Here is a 20425-nt window from a genome sequence, read left to right as displayed (position 1 = left end):
GGAGATCACTCCGGGAAAGGCTGCAGAGAGGCAACTTCAAGATCAAAGGCATCATTAAAAAGCCTAAGGAAAAACAAGGCGACGAACTGATATCCCAGCACTGAGGACACCCAGATCCAGTGCTCCTTGCAAGGCAGTGGATAAACCAGTGCAACAAAATGATGGAAGAGTGGAATGAGGCCCCTGCTTGGCCTGTTAAACCATAAGAGTTTACCTTTCATGAGGTCCCAATGGAAACTACCTTGGAGTAGATCCCGTGTTATTTACCAGGATGTGATTCCTCTCTAAGGGCAATGGAGATCACGAGTCCAAAAGAGAAGTTCAGGTCAGCAGTGGAAAGCTGGAGGTGCTGAGACAGGGGCTAATGGTCAGAGCTAAATTCTGTCAAATGGAATGGAAACCACCAGGAAAATGTGACCCAGCGAAGAGCTGAACTCAAAACACATCAGGCTGCTTTGCTGGTGCAGTCAGCAAACTGTGGATCAAGCGGTGGAGAAGCTCTGTCCAGCCTCTACCACCCTTCTTTCCCCTCGTCTTCCAAAAAAACCCTTCATAATTAAGCAAAGTCTCTTCCCAGCAAGTCCCAGACACAATTTTGGAGATACCTGGATCAGCCAGGGGATGAGACAGCATTTTAGGCCTGTGTTAGCACGAGGGCAGGTGTCAGGGGCCGGCAGGGCTGGGATGGTGATAGACCCCAGCGTGGGAAATTACTAGTAAAGGTAAGATTTTCAGAAGCTGTAAAAGCAGGCCTCAGAAACAGAAAGAACAGATAACTCAGAGCTAGCTGCAGCTGCAAATCTGAAAGCAAAGATACAATCATACACTAAACAAGGACACGAAACAATAGTTTGAATTTTTAGGCTTGGCTAGAATAGAACTTAAAACTGCAGAAAAATATGCTTAGCAAGAGACAGTAGAAGGTTTTAAGCTTCTTCTCAAGCTTAATAATGGAGTATTGTGTATTGTGAATAGAAAGCGTACAAGCAAGCATTGTTTGAAGTACGTGTACGTGTGCTTTTAGTGACTGGCTAGAACAATTGTCTGTGAGCTTTAGCGATATGCTGTTGGCTGGAAAACTTCTAAAAATGCCCCATGACAAAGAGATTTTACTGTCTGGAAAACTTTTAAAATTGCCCCGTGACAAAGAGATCTTATTGGTTGGGAAACTTTTAAAAATGCCCTGTGACAAAGAGATCTTATTGGCTGGAAAACTTTTAAAAATGCCCCGTGGCAAAGAGATCTTATTGGCTGGAAAAGTTTTAAAATGCCCCGTGACAAAGAGATCTTATTAGTTGGGAAACTTTTAAAAATGCCCTGTAACAAAGAGACCTTTGGCTACCGCGGGCAAGACGCGAGCTGTCGCCGTCTTCCAATTGGCTCGAACTGTTACAAGGCTGATGTTGCATTAAAGGCTCCGAGGAACCTCTCCCGGTGTTCCCGTCCCGTTTGTGCAGGGCACCAACACACCCAGCAGGTACTCACGTGTTGTGAAGGACACACCATCCGCAGTGGGGGTCTCCCGAGCCCAGGCACTCGCTGCAGGTCTTGTACTGGCTGCACGACTCCACGGGCACCCTGGTGAGCTGCAGGAGGAAAAGGGGACAGACAACTTGTCAGGGTCCTCTCTCGCACGGCTCGGAATGCTTGATGGAGGTGTCACCCTCGCTGTCCCCTTCCCCTGGTGTTGCTTTTTATCTTCTTCCAGAGTAGGGATTAAGTTCTCGAGATGGTATTTCGCGTTAGGACTCAGATGTTTATTAATTCTTATCTACATTACAGTCTAACAAACTATGAGTTCTACAGCCCTTATAATAAACAAAGTAAGAATTGAGCCATCTCTGTCTCTCTGCAAGGTCTTTTAAGGGTAAAATGTGCAATTATGAAATGATACAAGTTATTTTTACTTTCAACACAATAACCAACCACCTGTGGCCCGCAATGCGGACTTTTCTACCCAAGATACCACCCAAACCCATGTAGAAGAAGGTGAAAAACAAGGACTCAGCCTCTGCCCTAAGTCCTCCATCTTGCTTTATATATATTATTATATTCTAAAACCTTAAAATCCAAATTTTACACCCTGTGATATCACACACTTCTACTCAAACTCCACACCCACAATCCCAGTGCTATCACTCAGTTTTGGAAGCCTCCTCCAAGGCCTCTGGTCAAATGCAGTGTTTTCTCAGGGCTCAGTGCCCGTCAGCACAGAAAGTCTGAAATTCTCAGTGCGCAGGGTTCCAACACCTTGGTCCCTGTCCTCCCGCAGGACAGAGGGATGTGGATGGTTTGCTCCAGAGCTCAGCCTGCTGCAGTCCCTGTCCCCATCCTGGTCCATGTCCCCTGTGGCCTTTCCCCCTCCCTGTAGCCCTTCATCCATTGCCAAATGACTTCACGTGCAGGATTTCCCAGCAGTCAGCCAGGCTGTGGGGATGTGGTACCTTGAGATTAAATTAATTCCTTTCAGTTGGACAACAGGAGACCTTCTGCAGCAAGTTAAACTTCCTGGATCTCATTGATCTCTCTGGGTTTGGACTCTGTTGCTTTCTGGCTTCCTGTGAGAACTGAGGTCTTGTGATGTCTTTGTCCCTTTCCCATGACCTCCTGCCACCAGCAGTCCCCACTGCCACCACCACTGCTGGTTCCAGGAGAGCTTTAGCTCCACTCGCCATTGCCCGTGCATCTTTCCAGCCATCACTTGTCCCATGCCCGGAGAGGTTGCTCCCAGCAGGAAAAGGACAAAGGCTGGATTATTTTCTGGATATTGTAGCCCTGCTTTTGCAGCTCAGAAGGCATCAGAGTAGGACCTGAAACACCCATATGCTGCCAAAATAACACATTTTATCATCTATTTTTCTTTCATTTTTCCCTTTTAATTAAAACATTTCAGCGAGAGGTTTCAAGGGTTGAAGGGACTGCCCAGCCTGACCTCCTGTCTCACAGACCAGCGCTTTTGATTCCTCTTAGGTTTTGTAAGCCCCTCGCAGCTTTTGAAGACAAACACACAATTTGGGCCCAACGACCTGATAGTCCCTTTTCCATTGAATAAGCTTCAGAGAGCCTCTGTAATATCCAGTCAATTGCCAGTGTCTTCACCCCAGTTCCTGTCAGCAGGGAGAGTTTATTCCCTCAGATGATAGAGTGTGGTATTATCCTGATGGAACACCGCTGAGAGCTGCCAGCTCTAAACTGCAGAACAGTTACTCCTGACAAATGACGAGGGAATACACCTGGATCTCAGGGACAATTTTTTTACTTGGCGAAACATTCAGGGGAGTTTGAGCTGTGAAGTGACAGACTAAGATCCATCTTGATTGCCTCTGTAAATGAACCAAGAACTGGCTCTTTTAATTTTTTTTAAATTCTTATTCTAATATAAATATATATCTCAGGCAAAATTCCAGCTCCGTATGAAGACCTTTTCTGGTTGTATCAGAAAGAGTTTTTCTCACTCCTACCCACAAATCCCAGCTGATAGTCTAGAAGCAAAAGCTGAAAACGTGCAGTTTTGCCTCTGGCAAGCGGCAGAAGCTTTGGAAAACTTCAGGTAGAAACACGATGGGGTTTATTTACCATTGCACCGCTGCCTGTGCCAAGTCACCCAAGGGAACCAACCGCGGCTACTGAAAGCCTTTAGTGAAAATGTGAGAATGGGGGGAAAAAAACTCAAACAAAAACCAGCACAAACTCACTTTTCTCAATGGAATCTGTTGCCATGAGCATAAAAACATAATCAGAATAGACCACAGAGCAATAAAAGTTATAAGAACAAGACAGGGAGGGAGTCACTCAGACTTCTCTAATTATGGTGGCCTTGGCACTGGTGAATTTATGGTTGAATTTGATGATCTTAAAGGTCTTTTCCAAGATTCTATGATTCTTTCAAGAAGTTTAAAAATTGTTTGGCCATGAATGAAGTTGTTCCACCTTCCCTAAGCTTCTGATCAAGAATTTATCACCTATTCACAAAGAATAAATTTTATAACTCAGGGTTTCACCCAGTTAAACTTGTTGAACCCAATAGTCTGCATTGAATCCAGATTCCAAAAAGATGTAAAATTTTTTACAAGAAGATTCCAAAATGTGGAGACATTATAATTTATTATGTCAGCCATTCCCACTTCTTATTTCCACCTGAGAAAAATATATTGTGAGTCATTTAATCTCTATCACATCAAGCTGTGCCATGTCTGCACTGTGGCCACCAAAGGACTTGAAGAAGAAGCAGATAATTTAGTTTTGAAAGACTCTAAATCTGCCATTCCTCAATGCAGATGCAATTCCCACCTGGTAATTAGAATTTTGTGAGCACAGTCATGTTTGGCTCTGCAGTTCCCACCCAAACCACCCTCAGTTTGACATATGGTGCTTCTTGATTTATCCCCATTAGCTCCAGACAGTTCCATCCAACCTCGTTTCTGAGCCAGTTTACACCTGTCTGATAGAAGTGAGCCTTGGTTAAGAAGTTTAGATCAGAAAATGAACTTTTCCAACACCTGGTGATCCTGGCTTGAATATTCAGTCAAAACCCACTTGTGGCTCTGATATAGGCAAAAGAAGGAAGTTCTAGAGGACTGAAATTTGCCATTTCTTGGCAAATTGCTATGAAAAGGGTAGATAAAAGGTGGTGTCTGTACGCTTTATTCTTATTAGTTAATTACCATCAAAGGATATCCAAGCTCGTTCCAGTGGCAGGAGGAACCTACTGGGAACCCAGATCTTCATCTTTGCAGAAATGTTTTCTTTTCAGCATGTTTGGGTACATTTTGTAGGATATGTGTTGTTTTTAGGAGCACACCTGGCTTGTGCTGCTGTCCCAGTGCCCACAGGGGTGTGCCACGAGCTTCCCACATCCCAAATCCTGTCAGTCCCACACGAGTGTGTCCCGTGTCACCGTGTGCATTATTCCTGCCCTAAAAGTCCTTTTATGAGTTCACCTCTGGCAGCTTTATTTGTGAGATTAATTAAAACCGTACCACGCTGATAAATGTCTTGGGCTGGAAGTGTCAGAGCTTCCAATTAATGCAGAAAGAAACCACAAAAAACGAAGGAGCTGCAACTGAAAGAAAAGACACCTAAGGGTTGTCTGCTGAAAAGAGGAAGAACATCAAGCAAATAAGGACCATCAGAGGTCTTATTTTCATTTTTGGAGCATAAACTGTAATGAATTACGCTCAGCTTTCCACCTTGAAGGGTTTGAGAGCTGACTGTGTCCCTCTGTCCTGGGTTACAATGTAAGATGTGCCCAAAGTATGTATTCTATCACCATCTACATGAAATGTTGAAACTAAGTTGTGCACCACTGTTTCCCGTGCCCCCTCCCTCCAGACTATCTTCTGTTAATGGCCCATCAATGCCGTCCTGCATGACTCATAGATAACTCTCCCCAGGAGCTATCTCTGTTTAATAGCAATCAAAGACCCATTGCAAGACCGATAAAATGATATCAGTCCATTGTGAGATGCTCCGCCCAGGGGGAGGAGCCAAGCATTCCCACCTGGATAGAATCTGGGATTTGGGACAGCACAGGCAGCCTTACCCACTGGATTCCCAGAGGACAAGAGCTACCAGACCTTTCTATGGGAACACCGCTTCAACAAGACCGCTTCATCTGGACTGCCACCACCACGGTCTCAGGTTGTATTCTGACTCTTTCAGTGATCTTTTGTACCATTGCATGTGTTTTATTTTATTTTATTTTACCTTTTCTTTTTTTTTTTTTCCTCCTATTAAATTGTGGTGTTTTTTTTTTTTTTTTTTTCTGACTTAGAGTCTCTCACTGGTTTTGCCTTCAAGCCAGCACACCCTCCAGGGAACAGCCAGCTTTTTGTGCTGCCACTAAAATACCAGCAAAATGGGAGTCCACGCAGCCTCCCAGTTACAAAGCCTTGCCATTATTCACTTGGATGAAGGGCTGGCGGTGGAAATCTCCACGGCAAACCAGGCTGTGGTTATTCCTTCCACCCCTTCTCCATCCGTGGAAAGCCTGGCAAACTCTTCAAGGATGGAGAACCCTTCAAGTTGGAAAAGTTATTTCCCAACCTTGGTGAGGGGTCCCTACCCCCGGTTCTTTGTGGGAGTGAAACCTGGATTCAACACTTTGCAGCAAATATCACAGAATCCTGGAATATCCTGAGCTGGAAGGAACCTGCAAGGATCACTGAAGTTCAACCCTTAGCCCCGCACAGGACAACGCCAAGAATCCACTGCGTGCCTGAGACTCCTGCCCAGGTGTAACCAGGGATTCAACAGGGTTAGAAAAGGAAAGTGTCCTTCATTTTGGGGCATTAGGAGCCAGTTTGGAGTAATTTATATTTCTGCAGTGGTCACTGGTACTTTGGCCTCACTGTGCCAGAGCAATATATGGATGTAAGAACAGCCTGCTGTTGTTCTCAGGGCTTACATTCCGTATTTTAGGAAAATACATGACATCAGGAAAAGGCTCTTCCCCAGAGGGTGCTGAGCACTGCCCAGGTTCCTCAGGGAATGGGCACATTCCCATGGCCCCCAGAGCTCCAGGAACATTTGGACAATGCTCTCAGGGATGCACAGAGTGGGACTGTTGGGGTGTCTGTGCAGGGCCCGGAGATGGGCTGGATGATCCTTCCAGATCTGGATATTCCCTGATTCTATCCCCACATCTCCCATTTTATCGAGGAGAGGTGAAAGTGAGGTCTCAGCAGCAGAAGGAAGAGCTCTCATCATCTCTGAAGGTGTGGGTTTATGACATCTGAGCAAGTCTGAGGAGGAAGTTCAGTGAGGGTAAAACACCTGCTCAGTGAGCACCAGGTTATTAAGTACAACATATTTAGGCTCTGGGTTCATCAGAATATTGAAGATATGAAGGTAAGGCCCCTTTGGGTGCCTGTCCACACACCTGGTGGACATCCAGGAGCTGCTGTGCTTCCACAGATCTGTCCGTGGCAGAGCAGAGGGACAGATGATCTCTGACCCAGAGTGAGATGCAATCCCAGAGCCAGGGCTGGACAAGGGGAAGGTGAATCTTGTGTCCTTCTCAAGGGCAGAAAGGGAACAATGAGCAGGCCCAGCTGCCATGGCTGCAGCAGGATTTGAAGAGATATTTCACCTTATCAACACATTCATTCACTGGTCCCCAAAGAAATCATTCACGAGTTTCTGGCTCAAAAGGACATCTTAAAAATCTGGCAAAATCTGCAAAGTGGTGAATGGTTCAGAGCTCAACTTCTCCTTCAGGGTGCTTCACACAACACCTCACCTCTGATCCTGCCTGAATTCCAAACTGCAGATTCCTCAGCTCCCAGCCTCCCTTCCCCTCCCTGTTTCTAGTGTGAATGAGTTACAAAAAGTCATTTAAAACAAAATGATTGAGGTTTTTGGATCTGATAGACAGTAACAGCTAATCCTGTTAGAAATTTGGCTCCTGCTTCTGCCATTATACATTCACAAAAGCTCCTGCTATGTGCTTAGGCACAATTTTCTGGCTCCCATTTTTTGACTTTTTTATTTCAATATACATTACTTCTTTTTCCCCCTAAACTGCCAACATTCTGGTCCAAACCTGAATCATTGCTCAATCTCTGCTGTTATAATTGGATGTTAATACAGTGGCAGGATTTATTCAGTCTGATGGGCTAAGTTAATTTAAATGTAGAAAAAGGCATCTTAAGTAGCCAATTTCCATCCCAACAGTCAAAAGATACATTTCCAAAACACTGAACAGTGGCTCTGTCAAGCCATGTGGGTTCTGTGAATGCTGCTATCTTTCGAGGCTCAGCCAGCCCAGAAAAAAACTGCAGAAAGATTAAGAGTGGAGCTTATTTGATTTCAAAGCCCTGAATAGAGTGTTCATGATAATACAGTTTATTAAATAGAGGAGGGCAAAAAAAAAAAAAAACCACCTGAAAAAACCATAGGTTGAAGCATTTCTGCACCTTTAACAGCCAGTGAAGGTGTTCTGTCACCTGCACAATGTCCCAAGATGCTGATTTTATTCTGGCCTGAATTATGGACAAAGGGACTTGGATTTCCTCTGTCATGTTTGATATCCTGTGCCTTATTACCTGACCTACAGACCCAGTAAAAAAGCAGGAACAGGGAAAAGCAAAGCCCTGGGAGCTGAAGCACGCTATTTACCCCAGTGAGAAGCAGGACTCACACGCAGGGAGATGTCAGGCTGGTGGGAGAGGAGCTGCTCCTGTGGGGATAGAGATGAGGGTCTGGGTTTGATTCAGTCTGCCACTTCTCTGCAGGATAAGCACACAACTTTCCAGTCCCACTGGGACAGGGAATGTCATTTCTCATCAGACAAACCCCAAGTTCTGCCTCTTCATCTTAGCCCTCTTTCCCAGTAAATCCATGTTTGCATCCTTGGAAAACTGGGGGCTTTAATTAAGAGCATTAATTGGAAGCAGCAGTAGCTGTCAAGGACAAATGACACAATAATTAAAGTGGGAGTCAGTGTCCTGCTACATGGCAGAATAAATCACCTGATCAAATATTTTTGTTCACCAAGGACCCCCTGCCCCCAGCTGTGTGTTTGCTGTTCCACCTCCTCTCCTGTCTCTGTTCTGGGCACCTTTGGTGAGAGATTTCTCCACTCTGGCACTGCCAGAGCAAATCCCCAGACACAACCACACGACACTCACACCGGCAGAGATACAGCAAGAAGAGGAATAGAAATATTTGATCACCACAACCTCTGTGGCAACAGCACCAGGAAACTTTGAGGTGAGGCTGAGTGTTGGTGGCTCCTATCAGAAGATCTCAGGATGAGATTGCTGCTCCTACAGCAGTGAAATTTGCTCTGCCCACCTTGCAGTGTAATTCTTTTCATACATTTTCTTTCATTCCCTGGCAGGACCCTGCCCTGCAGCTGCTCAGAAAACCCCTCAGATCAGGGGTTTTCTATGTAAACCATGCTGGGCTTCATTTCTGATCCATCAAGTCTGTCAGTCTGGCACCTTGCAGGGAACAGCTCTGTCATGGCAGGTGTGAAAAGTGAGGGCTTTGCCTTCTCACTAAACTCTGTCTGCAACATCAGAGTCTAATTCTAAGCCGGAAACTCGTGCTCTGTTGAAGGAGAGACCTTTTGCAGGGCAGGATTTGTCTGCTCTCTGTTTTAGATGTCAAGCAGGGATGAGATAAATCACACCCTGGATGTGCCTGTGTCTATTCACTGAATATAAAGGAGTCTGGACAGCTAGGTCAGGTGGAGACATTTGCAACGTACACCACAGTTGCCAGGTGAGGTGACTCACCACACCAATGCCGCACTTCATTTTCTGCTCTTCCTCAGATTTCATCAAGTATGTTCAGGCCTCCCCTCTTCCTAATCTCATCACGAGAACAACCAGTCACAATACAAAATACATTTTCTTTAATTTCTTGGAAGAAAGTGCCATAGGAAATCCCCTGTGTTCCATAGCCTGTAAACCAGTGCAGAACTCCGAGGCCCCTGCGTGGTGACAGGGGCTGTGTTTGAAGAGGAGCCTTTCCCCATCTGCTCTGTCACACAGCCCTCACACCATCCTCACCCCCGCTCTCTGTTCTGGCTGTATTTACTAGGGAGCAGACAGATAACAAAGATTATCTCACTCCTTTTTCTATAAGGTTTGGCAGGTTCCCAGTTTTCCCTTTACAGCTGCTCAGCCTCCGCCCCGTGCTGTCCCTTCTTCAAAGAATTCCTCCTCTCTGTAGTGACTCCCCTCCCAAAAACATCGCTCCAGGAGGAGCAGGGGACACAGCACCCTGCTGGGAGCTTGGTTGGCATCCTGAAGGTTGAAAAATGTTTCACACGCTCAGAGGTTTCAGTTCAGGTTTCCACTGAAGTCACTCGTTTTTTCTCCAGCTGGGATTGCATCCCATTGGCACAAGGCAGGGAAATCTTTAAATTTCCTTGCAAAAAGTCAGAGTCCACCAGCTCAGAGGTGTGGGAGGAGAGAGAGGTGATTTTACCCTAACCTGATGAAACCAACCACCTTCTTCCCCACCCTACAAACCATCAGCTCTGGCCGACTTCCTCTGCCTGCAGCATTCCATCCATGTTTCTCCCTGCTGCATGCAGGTGGCTTTCACATCCACCCTGCCTTGTTTACACTAAATCTTGATCCCGTGGTCAAGAGTTTCACTCTGTAAACTGTGAAACAAATGAGGTTTGGCTAAACATTTGTGTTCAAAAGCCTTCAAAAAACAAAAGAGTCTCATGTCACAATTAATGCAGGGCCAGCCCAAGGCTTAATGAGAGCTGGTGCCTGTGTGGCCACTGGAGCGTGGCTGCTGAGCAAGGGAGAGATTGTTACCCAGGCTCCAAAAAGGCTATAAATAGATTTAATTGGGACCTGTGAAGGAACTGGTGCCACTGCAATGGGTTTGTCAAAGCCCAGCACCCTTTGAAGGCTCCTGGTGGAGTCTTGAACAGTTAAAACACACAGGGAGAGGTTTAGAGTTGTTTCTGCTGGTGATGGTGCTTTCCAGGTCACGTTGTTCCACTGCCTTTCCAGATGTTCCCACCACAAAATCAGAGAAAGGCTTGGGTTGGAAGGGACCTTAGAGATCATCTGGTTCCAACACCCACCATGGGAAGGGATCCTTATCCTCAGTTATCAGGGAGCATCTTCCCACAGGTTAATTCTCCTCAGCAGCCCTCTCAGGTATCTTACTGTGCCCATTCCCATCAATTCAATCCTGTCACCACTACCAATTCCATCTGTAGACGTTTAATATCTCCCTGGGCTGTGAAGTTCCATCCTAACCCTCATCCTCATCCAGCAACCTGGAGGAACTTTGCCTCCTCTCTCTCCCAGCACCCTGACCCTCTCCCAGGTTTCTGGCCCCACCACTGCTGACCCAGGCAGTTCCTGAAGGACTGTGCTGATCCAGCTCCCTTGTGCAGGATGCAATCCCTGCCAGCGCTATCAGGTGACAGGAACTGGGGCAGTTTGATAAATGCCCCTTCTTCAGTTACAATCGGATTTTTAATCCCCCAGAATTCCACACAGGAACAGCTGTACTGGCTGGGACCAACAGCCCACATACCCCAGTTCCTTCAGCCGTGGCCTAAAAGGAAAGGGTGAAAACAAGGGTAAACACATTTATGTCCCCAGCAGCTGCCCAGCTTTCTGCTATTTTCGTTCAGGGGGACTTCTACATCTCTTCTGTCTCTCCGTCGTAACCCAAAGACCTATTTATTTATTTCTTTATTTTGGTTTATCCTTGAAATTGAATTCTTGCATCCACAGCATACTTTGCCAGGGATTTCCACAGATCCAGAGCCCACTGCTTGAAGGAACCACCTGCTTTCATTTGTTCAGGACTTGATTTTTCAACAGTTTCATTTCATGCCCTGTAATTCTTGTATTTGCAGAGGTGTTGAGCAGTCAGTTCCTATCCATCCCCTCCTGCCACTCCTAAGTTTGCCAATCTCTCCATATACCCCAGCTCACATCCTTCAAGGCTGAGGAGCTCCTGCTTCTTCAGTCACCTCCCACATGGAAACCAGGCCCTGCCTCTGATCACAGAACCATGAGGGCAGGAAAACCCCCCAAGGTCATCAAGTCCAACCCAGCCCTGCCAAGGCCACCACTGACCATGTCCCCAGGTGCCACATCCACGTGGCTTTAGAGCACTTCCAGGGATGGCAGTTCCACCACTGCCCTGGGCAGTCGGTTCCAGTGCCTGACCACCCTTTCCATTAAGAAATTTTCGCTAATATCCAACCTAAACCTCCCCTGGTACAACCTGAGGCTGTTTCATCCTGTCCCCGTTCCCTGGGAGCAGAGCCCAAGCCACCCCTGCCGTCCCCTCCTGTCAGGGAGTTGTGCAGAGCCACAGGGTCCCACCTGAGCCTCCTTTTCTCCAGGCTCAGCCCCTTTCCCAGCTCCTTCATCTGCTCCTCATCAAACTTGTGCTCATCCTTTCTCTTTTAACCATTTATTTACCCTTTTTAGCCACACGTTGGGCAAAAGGAGAGGCTACGTGGTGGCTGAGGTCATCTCCTGTAGCCTTCACCATCTGATCTCACCAAAAACTACTAAACCACTGCCTGTCACCTCTCAGTGTGAGGCACAGGGCTGTCCACATCCCTCAGGCTCATCCCAAGTGACAAACACAACATATCAGATTGACCTGTGATTGCTTTATCAGAGGCAGGTAACTCGTAAAACTTGGTTGCTTTTAGCTGAGTGAGCGTGCAGTGGCTCTGATCTTCAAGCAGCTCCCCAGAGCCCAGATTTCTTGCCACAAAAAGGGGCATTTGGATTGCTCCCAGACACCCTCACAAACAACCCACTCCAAATTTTCTCCTCCTATCACTACCTCCTCTCCTGTGACACCTCACTCTCCATGCAGTGCCCTCAAATCCCTCTGACAGGAGCTCCACGGGCAGCATCAATCAGAGCGATAACATCAGCTGAAGAGTTCTGAGGTCACGCTGGTTAATCTGCAGCCCAAAATCTTCAGATGTGAGGCAGGGAGAGCCATGATAACGTCTGCTTGCCGCTGTTCCTGAGCAAACACACACCAACCCAACCCTCAGCCCCAAAACTGGGGCTTTCAGGGGTATCACAGCACCTCTGCCTCTCCAGAGCTCTCACCACCAGCGGCCTTCCTGAGGGTTTCACTCCAGAGTTAAGCAGGTTCCAGGGAAAAAAATGTGAAGCCGGCTCTTCCCAAGCCCTTAAATTTATGTCTGAGTTTATTAAAGGAGAGAAAAGCAGACAGCACTCCCTGCTCAGCTGGCGCCTGTGGGAGCCCTCCAGGTTTGGGGGGTAATTAGTGCTGCCAAAAGAGGCAGCGGCCAGGCAGAGATGCAGGCAGCTCTTTTTGGGGCACACACATTTGTCTTTAGATATCCCTAATGTTTGTTCCAGCCTGGAATTAGAGGGAAGAAGAGCCCAGCAAAGCCCAGCTCCCTCCCCGTGTGGTTTTAGCTCACAAAGGGGGCTTGAAATGCGGAATTCCTACTGAGCTCAGTGAGGGTTGCTCCTTCCCAGTGCCCATATTTCAGTGGATGAAGCACTACACGTGTTTTCCCAGCTTCCCCAGGCATTCATCTCGCCATAAAATGAAAGCCCAAGGATGGATGTTTAATTCAGGGATCATATAAATGCATAACTTTTAAGATCAGCAGGGACCACTGCATCATCTGTCCTCACCTCCTGTAGGTCACAGGCCACTAGCCTAGGCTTAGGCTGAACCAGACACTCTGGGTTTAGCTGAAGCATCTTGCCTTAGAAAGATCTCCCAGTACAATGTGAAGGTACCAGGAAAGGGAGAATCCTCCAAATGGCAGCTTGTCCCAGCAGCTAATCACCCATGCCATAAAAGGCTCGCACATGCCTTACTTTTCATGTGAATTCAGCAGGCTTTGGCTTCCATCCACGGATCCTCATTTTGATCTTCTTTTCCAGGTTGTAAAGCCCTTTAACCTGCTGTTTGCACCCCGTGAAGATGCTCAGAGATCCTGATCAAGTTATTCCTCAACCTTCCTACTGATAAATTAACACTGAGATGCTTTCAAACCCCATGAGGACCTTCCCACTTCCTATAAATAATTTTTGTGGGTCTTTAGTCCTTTTCCTATCTGGCCACAGAGCATGGTTACAGCTCCCTCTGCGCTCCTCCAAGGGTGCAGGATGATGTCAACCTGCTTCTAACACAGGCCAGATGAGGAAAAAAAACCCTTTGGAAGGATGTGAAGGAATCGGCCCCTCATCCATTTCAGTCATTGCTTTCTAGGACACGTCTCCCCCTTCCCAGCCTGACCTAAATTCCTTCCTGTGAGACAGCAAAGTTTGTGTTTATTTTGTCTGAGGGAGCCAAAGTCACCCAACCGCTGTGCCCTGGTCATGGTTAACGCTGAGCTGATCGTTGTTCCACTGAATATTTTATCTGTGGGATTTAATATCAACCTCCCGCTCATTCATGAAAGTTTTCAATAGATTTAGGCCCAATATTGATCCCTGGAGAATACTACTAGGAAAACCCTCAGGCTTTTCAAGAGCTGCCAAGTATTAAGCCATTTCAGAGATCTCTTCATGTTATTTTTAGGGTTTGGGACTTTTTTTTTTTTTAATGGGAACAGGCTGTGGAGTTTTCTCAAGCACCCTGTGAAAAGGTAAAGACAGGACATCCACAAAGAAAACTTCATTGTTTCCTTCAAGAATGGATCATCTATTTCCTCACTGAAAAATATTTCCAGATTGAAAAACATCCTATTTTCATAAATCCATACTGCCCAGATGCCATTTGGCCCAATCAGGAGCTTCAGATTCATTCAACATTCCTTAATATTACCCCTTCTAGCCTCAGAATCCTTAGAGCAGGAGGCTGGATGCTTCTAAATCACGGATGTATTCCTCAGCGTTTTAGATGTAGGATAAATTCTCAGGTGTGCAAGGTCATCCTCAGAGGAGCCGTGCATTCACCAGTGCCTGTTTATTGTAGCTTTACACCTAAATTCCTTAGTGTAGAGCCCAAAGTTAGACAGGATCGACCTGGGCACCAGGAAACCTGTGGAGCTGGGAAGATCTCCTGACTCCTGGTAATAACCCTAAATTTAGGCTCCGGCACGATCCCTGAGCTTGTGCAGCAGCACACAAGGTTCCTATTTCTCCAATTAGTTTCACTTGTACTCTGGTGAATTTTTTCACATTTCTCTCCAGCCAAAGCAGAAAGAGGAGATTCCCACCGCACCTTCCTTTTTATGGAACAGCAGACCTGGCGCCCAGGTTTCTTAGGGAAAAACAGCTGGCGTGAGGCTCTGCAGAGAAACAGAACTTTTGTCCCCGCAGAGAGCCATTCAAATTTGATTAGAGGCACAGCTCTGGTGCTGTATGAAACAGGGAGATCCTGTTTCAGCTCCTCGCTGCCAAGCCCTGAGCTCACAAAAGCCGCTGCCGAGCGGGAACGCGGTCCAGGGGGGCAGGGACAGGGGCTGGGGATGGTGTTCTTGGACGACTGCAAGATCAACGCTGCCAGCTGGCCCGTGCACAAAGCACAGAGACCCAGGAGACCCCACAAAGCCCATGCCAGCTCCATCCAGGTAGTTCCCAAACTGGCACCCTGAAAGAGAGCGGCATTAGCCCACTAAGGCAACTTAGAGGAGCCCTCCACCTCAAAGATCAAAGGCACGTTGGCTCCGGGGCTCTGGTTACACCTGCCTCCTTTGTGGGCATCCCTTACAAAAGGGTTTGGGCCGGGGGCCTTGCTCAGGTGCATTTCACAGTGCTCACCAAAAAAATCCCAAATAATACAACCTCCAGATACTCTTTTGTCCCCGGCCACAAAGGAGGGAGCCGTGCTTGGCTTGTAATGCAACAGGGACAGAAAGGAGAGCAAGGAGCAGTGCCAGGTGCTCAGAGAGCACCTCTGAAACACAAGACACCCGGTGCAGCTCAAAGGACTCTCTCCTTCCCTCCACCTCTGGCCACTGGGAGGGAGAAGTTTCCTCAATGCTGGGGCAGCCCCAGCAGCTCCCTGCAGGGCTGGCTCACAAGCAGGTGACATTTCTGCCTCTGAATCCTTTTATCCATGTCTCACCCTCATCCCAAAAAGAAGTGTGTGGCTTCAAAGGGTTTGGATTCACCTGAACCCCTTCATCCATGTCTCACCCTTGATGCCTCGAGAAGGCCGACCTGGAACAGAGACTGGACAGAGCTAGAGAATAAAGTAGATATTTATTGAAAAGCCTTTAAGAGTACAAGAACCTGGCCAGGGCTACACCCAAGGTGGAGCCAAAATGGTCACAAAATGGATGACCGGTCATGAGGTCTCACACTTTTATAAGTTTTGGTCCATTTGCATATTTGGGTTAATTGACCAATTACAGGTTCAGGTTATGAAGTCCCATCCTTCTTGTTTGCTCTCTTCAGTTCTCCATTGTTTGTGCTTTTGGGCCTGAAAACTTGTGACAGTTGTCCTTGGTCTGCAGCAGGAAAAGGATTTGTCTGCCTACCCTACAAAGAGAACTGACTGACACTTAATGTGAGGCTCAGAACTACACACCTAGGTAGAAAAATAGGAACCTGAAAAACATGAAAGCTAAAACTTAAGGCATCACCCTCATCCCAAAAGGAAAATAGTGGCTTCAAAGAATTTGGGGTCTCCTTGCAGAGCTCAGGGCACTTCTCCATCTCAGTGGCAGAGGTGACCTTCTCATTGCTGTTCTTCAGTGCTCCTTTTCTCCAGCCAATGCAGACACACTCTCAACAGAGCCAGTGCTTCTCACCTGTGGTTCTCAGGCCCTTCCAGGAAGGGAACAGGGAATAAAAAGCATCAGGGATGAGAAGAAAGCCAGGCCTAGCACTGACGTGGCTGCCTGAAGATGAAACACACTCATCCTTTTATTGGTGTGAGAACTGACATTGGTTTTATTAAAGCAGGCTGGCCACTGCCTAAATACTGCTGTGGCCACACATGGCCTGGCCAAGCATAGGCTGGCTGAAGTGCAGGGAAGCTGAGAGAGCTGATATCCCTTCTCCTGAGGTCTGGACACTGGGTCTGGTCTCCTTCTAGCCACAACAGGCTTGTGGCATCCACAGGATCAGCAGAGGTGCTGAGGATCCCAAATCCCGTGTGCGCACACCCCCAGCCTGGCAGCCAGCTCACGGCGTTTGTAAGCCCTGTCAGGTTTGTACAGAGCAGTGAAGGGGCTGTGAGGAACGTTTCTTTTGTTTATCAGATTCCATTTCACACCGGTGAACCGTAAAATTATAACCACAGCTTTTCCCGGCCTGTTACGGATCCATGGCATCTGTCTGTCTGTCTCTCTCCTGCCCACACGGGTGCAGCCTGGTGGCAATAATGGATGTCCTGAAGGAGCAATTTCACCTCTGCTTCCCGAGGATTACAGCCTGCCTCTTCCCAAAGCAGCAATCCCTGCCCCCAGTTTATTAACCCAACAGCAGGCGTGGAGAAAAGCCCTCACCCGGCACAGGCAGGAGAGGGGTTTCCTCGGCATTTATGGAGAGCAGGAAATTAGGAATGTGTTGTCAAGCCAGATGAGGACTAGGTTCAAATCTCACCAAAATAATAGGTGAGCAGGAGAGTTTCCTTCCAGCTGCCTGGGATTTTACCCAAGGAGAGCTGTAGATGTCCTGCTTTAATGCCAGGAGCCACAATATCACCTTTTTGGCTTGTGTTTCAGGAAAACACAAGAGTTCACGCCCCTGTTCCTTTATCTCCTCCAGAGGACACACAGATTTTATAGGTGTTTGTTCCGAAAGGACGTGAAGGGAAAGTGAGGTTTAACACCTATTTCATTTCTTGTTTCTGCCATCACTCCCTGCAATCAGCAACTACAAACATCCTTTCCTGTCTGAAGATCTTATTTATACCTTTGGAAACAGTCTGGGAAGAAAGGGAAAGCCAGGTAGGAGCCTAGCTCAAATCCTTCCCTGGCCAGAGACCCCCATCTGCAGAATTTATTTAATCTCCAGTTCCATCCATGCAGCCAAAACATTTCTGAAATGGACACAAACCCCATCCAGGGCTATTTGTGCATATTCCTTATGAAGGGAGGGGGGATAAATCTGGAGCAGTTTGGGTTTTTCCCCCCTATGCACAGCAAGAGTTAGATCCTATTTGCAGCTCCCAAGGATGCTGTGAAGCTCCAAGACTGGTGGGATTGCCTAATGGGGGATGTTTAGAAAAGCATGTTCTGAATCCTTGGAAACATTTGGCTCAGCCAGTTTGTTTTCCTAAAAGATATGAAATATTTCTGAGCTGAGGGCTCAGAGCAGACATCTCCCTGAGGAGCTCTGTGACCTGAGTTATGCAGATCACATTAGACAATCACGCCGGTCTCTTTTAGCTTTCGATTCCATGAATTCATAAATAGTCACCGAATAGTTCCAGCCATAATTGTCAGCCTGAGCTGAAAAGAGCTTAGCTAGGCACACAGGCTTTATGTGAAGTGAAAAGTTTTTTGTTGTTATTATTATTATTATTATTATTTTTATTTTTATTGCGGGCGGGTTTCATCTCTCTCAGCTTTAAACTGCATTTTCTCCATCAGGATGCAGATTTCACAAGACAAGTTGCCTGACCTGGTGACCAAGCCGGTAATGGGACTGGGACAGTAATTGCCGTATTTGCCAGACAAGGATGAATTGCCTCTTCCAGATGAGCCACACAGACAGCAGAGATGAAGTTTATCATCGCCCTAAATGTGTTTTGTTTTCTGCTGATGCATAAACATCCCAGCAATTAGTTTGCTGTGTTAGGGCTCCCTTTTCCACCTCATTTTCCTGGGTCTTTTGATCAGAGGTTTTGTGGGCTATTGACAGCACAGGCTTTTAAGACAACTCACAGGGAAATAACAACTTAAAGAGTGGTCAGACATTGGAACAGCCTGCCCAAGGGGGTGGAATCAAACCCTTGGAAGTGTTCAAAAAACACCTGGACGTGGCACTTGGGGACATGGCTCGGTGTTGGCTTCTGCAGTGCTGGGTTGATGGCCTGTCTCAATGATCTTGGAGAGTTTTTTTTTTTTTCCAGCCTGAATTATTCTGTGACTCTGTGGCAATTCCAGCACCCTCAAATATTAGTGCACGAATCTGAATTCTTTGCTGTTATGGAATCTCTTACAGATTCAAAGCATTTGTGGTGCTGGAAACGCCAGGAAAGAGGAGGATGTTGACTGGTGGTATAAAATATATTTACCAAGCTGAGACTAATTCATTCAATTCCCACCTAATTAGACCAGGTAGCAGGGCTCCAAAATGCCCCCAGGCCTCTCCTACTCGTTTCATAGAATCACAGAATGATTTGCGTTAGAAGGGACCTTAACGCTCCTCCAGTCCAACTCCCTGCCGTGGGCAGGGAATCCTTCCACTATCCCAGGGTGCTCCAAGCCCAGTCCAGACTGGCCTTGGACACTTCCAGGGGCAAACACTTTTCTCATTTCCTCCAAGACATCGGTCTGTAACATCAGTGAGACCATCGCTGGCAGTTCCTACAACTTGACCTCATCTGAATCCCTACCTTCAAATTCAGAGCAGCCCATGCAACATCATCAAAATTGTTTTTTTGGAATATAGACTGAGCAGTTCCCCTCAGGTCATGTCTGCAGAAATCGTAATCCTTTCATAAAGAATCTAATTAATTAATTTTCCTACGACTCGAGACAGGTCAGATCTCAGTAAAATTCCATTTCACCAGAACATTTAGTTATAGTTTAGTATTAACTTTGCCATTTCCTTGGCTTTGTTTGTGGTTTTTAATTTTCTTTTTTTTTCATACAGTTTGTCGAGCAGAGGCTGATGCATGGCCCTCCTTGCAAAGGATAGCTCAGAGACCAATCAGTCAACCCGGGGTTGGGCAAACTCCTCCTAACAGAACTGCGGGACTGCCACAAAATGGCAGCTAAACTAAGATCTATCTGGCTTTTAAGAATATTAAACCTTTTTATTGACACTGCCATCTATCAGAAGGTTTATCCTCTGAGTGACGAGGTGGGAGCAGCCAAAAGCAGAGCTAAAGGCCACCAGCTCCCCCATCATCCCACAGATGGGGAGCAAATGCCCAGGGGTGCTTTTAGGCAAAAAGACTCACTAAGAAACCATTCTGGCAAAAATAATGGAGATTAAAGCGTGATTTAGAAGTACAGTTTATATCAATGCTTCCTTAATTACTTAGAAATTGACAGATTTAATAAAAAACTAATATCCAGCCCTCTCCATCTCCTATTTCTGCTGTCAGCTCCAGAGAGATGCTTCATAAAAGGTGAACGTGTCCTACAAAAGCCAGGGCCTTGTATTAGGTATCTGTATTTTCTAACACCTCAAGAATGGTTTATAATCTGAATAATTTAAGCCTTCCAAATGTCTAGGCAGTTATTATTTTTTTAAATTTTAAATCACATTAAAGCATTAAGCTGCAAAATGTTTCATTTGTGGAACTTGTGTTTTCTTTTTGTTTTTTTTTTCCTGCCTCTGCTTGCAAATGCATCTCCAGGAATGTTCTTTAGAATGAAAGAATGAGGGTTAAAACATAAATAACCACCTTAGTCCTTGTCCTGGGGAAATTCTCTCCAACAATGGAGAGAATCCTTCCAGGACCCACTGCAAGGGCTGAAATTAAGCTTCCATGGGGAGATGCTGGTTCACAGAATTCAGTCCACCGAGCCCTGACAGACTGCAGGGAGCTGTTTTTAGGCTCAGCACATCAGAGAGGAGGTAAAAAAACTTGTAATTTGCAAGTTGTGCACCTGAACTTAGAAATGCTGAGCTGGTTTTGGAGCAATAAGAATAATCTTTTTCCAAATAAATCTTTCCCCTAGAAAGGAATTAGAGGATCAGGAGTTATGCGGGAAATACCTGTGGTAGCAGTTTATCTGGGACAGCTGGAGGGGTGGGAGGTGAGCAGAACTTGGACCTAAAGCACAGAAGATGCAGGACCTGAGGCAGAATAATCCTCCAGAGATCATTATTTGGATAAATAT

General features: G+C 46.5%; 1 protein-coding gene across 3 annotated transcripts in view; it reads right to left on the bottom strand.

Annotated features, from left to right (window-relative positions):
- PLXNA4 (plexin A4) overlaps positions 1 to 20425 on the bottom strand; it is a 441829-nt gene that overhangs the window by 149842 nt on the left and 271562 nt on the right. For all 3 annotated transcript variants that reach the window (XM_040061861.2, XM_040061859.2, XM_040061860.2), the window contains exon 5: positions 1486 to 1586. In XM_040061861.2, the coding sequence (XP_039917795.1) occupies positions 1486 to 1586 (101 nt within the window). The remainder of the gene's footprint in view (positions 1 to 1485; positions 1587 to 20425) is intronic.

Source organism: Hirundo rustica, chromosome 4, assembly GCF_015227805.2.
Source record: "Hirundo rustica isolate bHirRus1 chromosome 4, bHirRus1.pri.v3, whole genome shotgun sequence".
Classification (NCBI taxonomy): Eukaryota; Metazoa; Chordata; class Aves; order Passeriformes; family Hirundinidae; genus Hirundo; species Hirundo rustica.
Note: the sequence above shows the minus strand (reverse complement) of the source record. Positions and strands in the feature narration are given on the sequence as shown.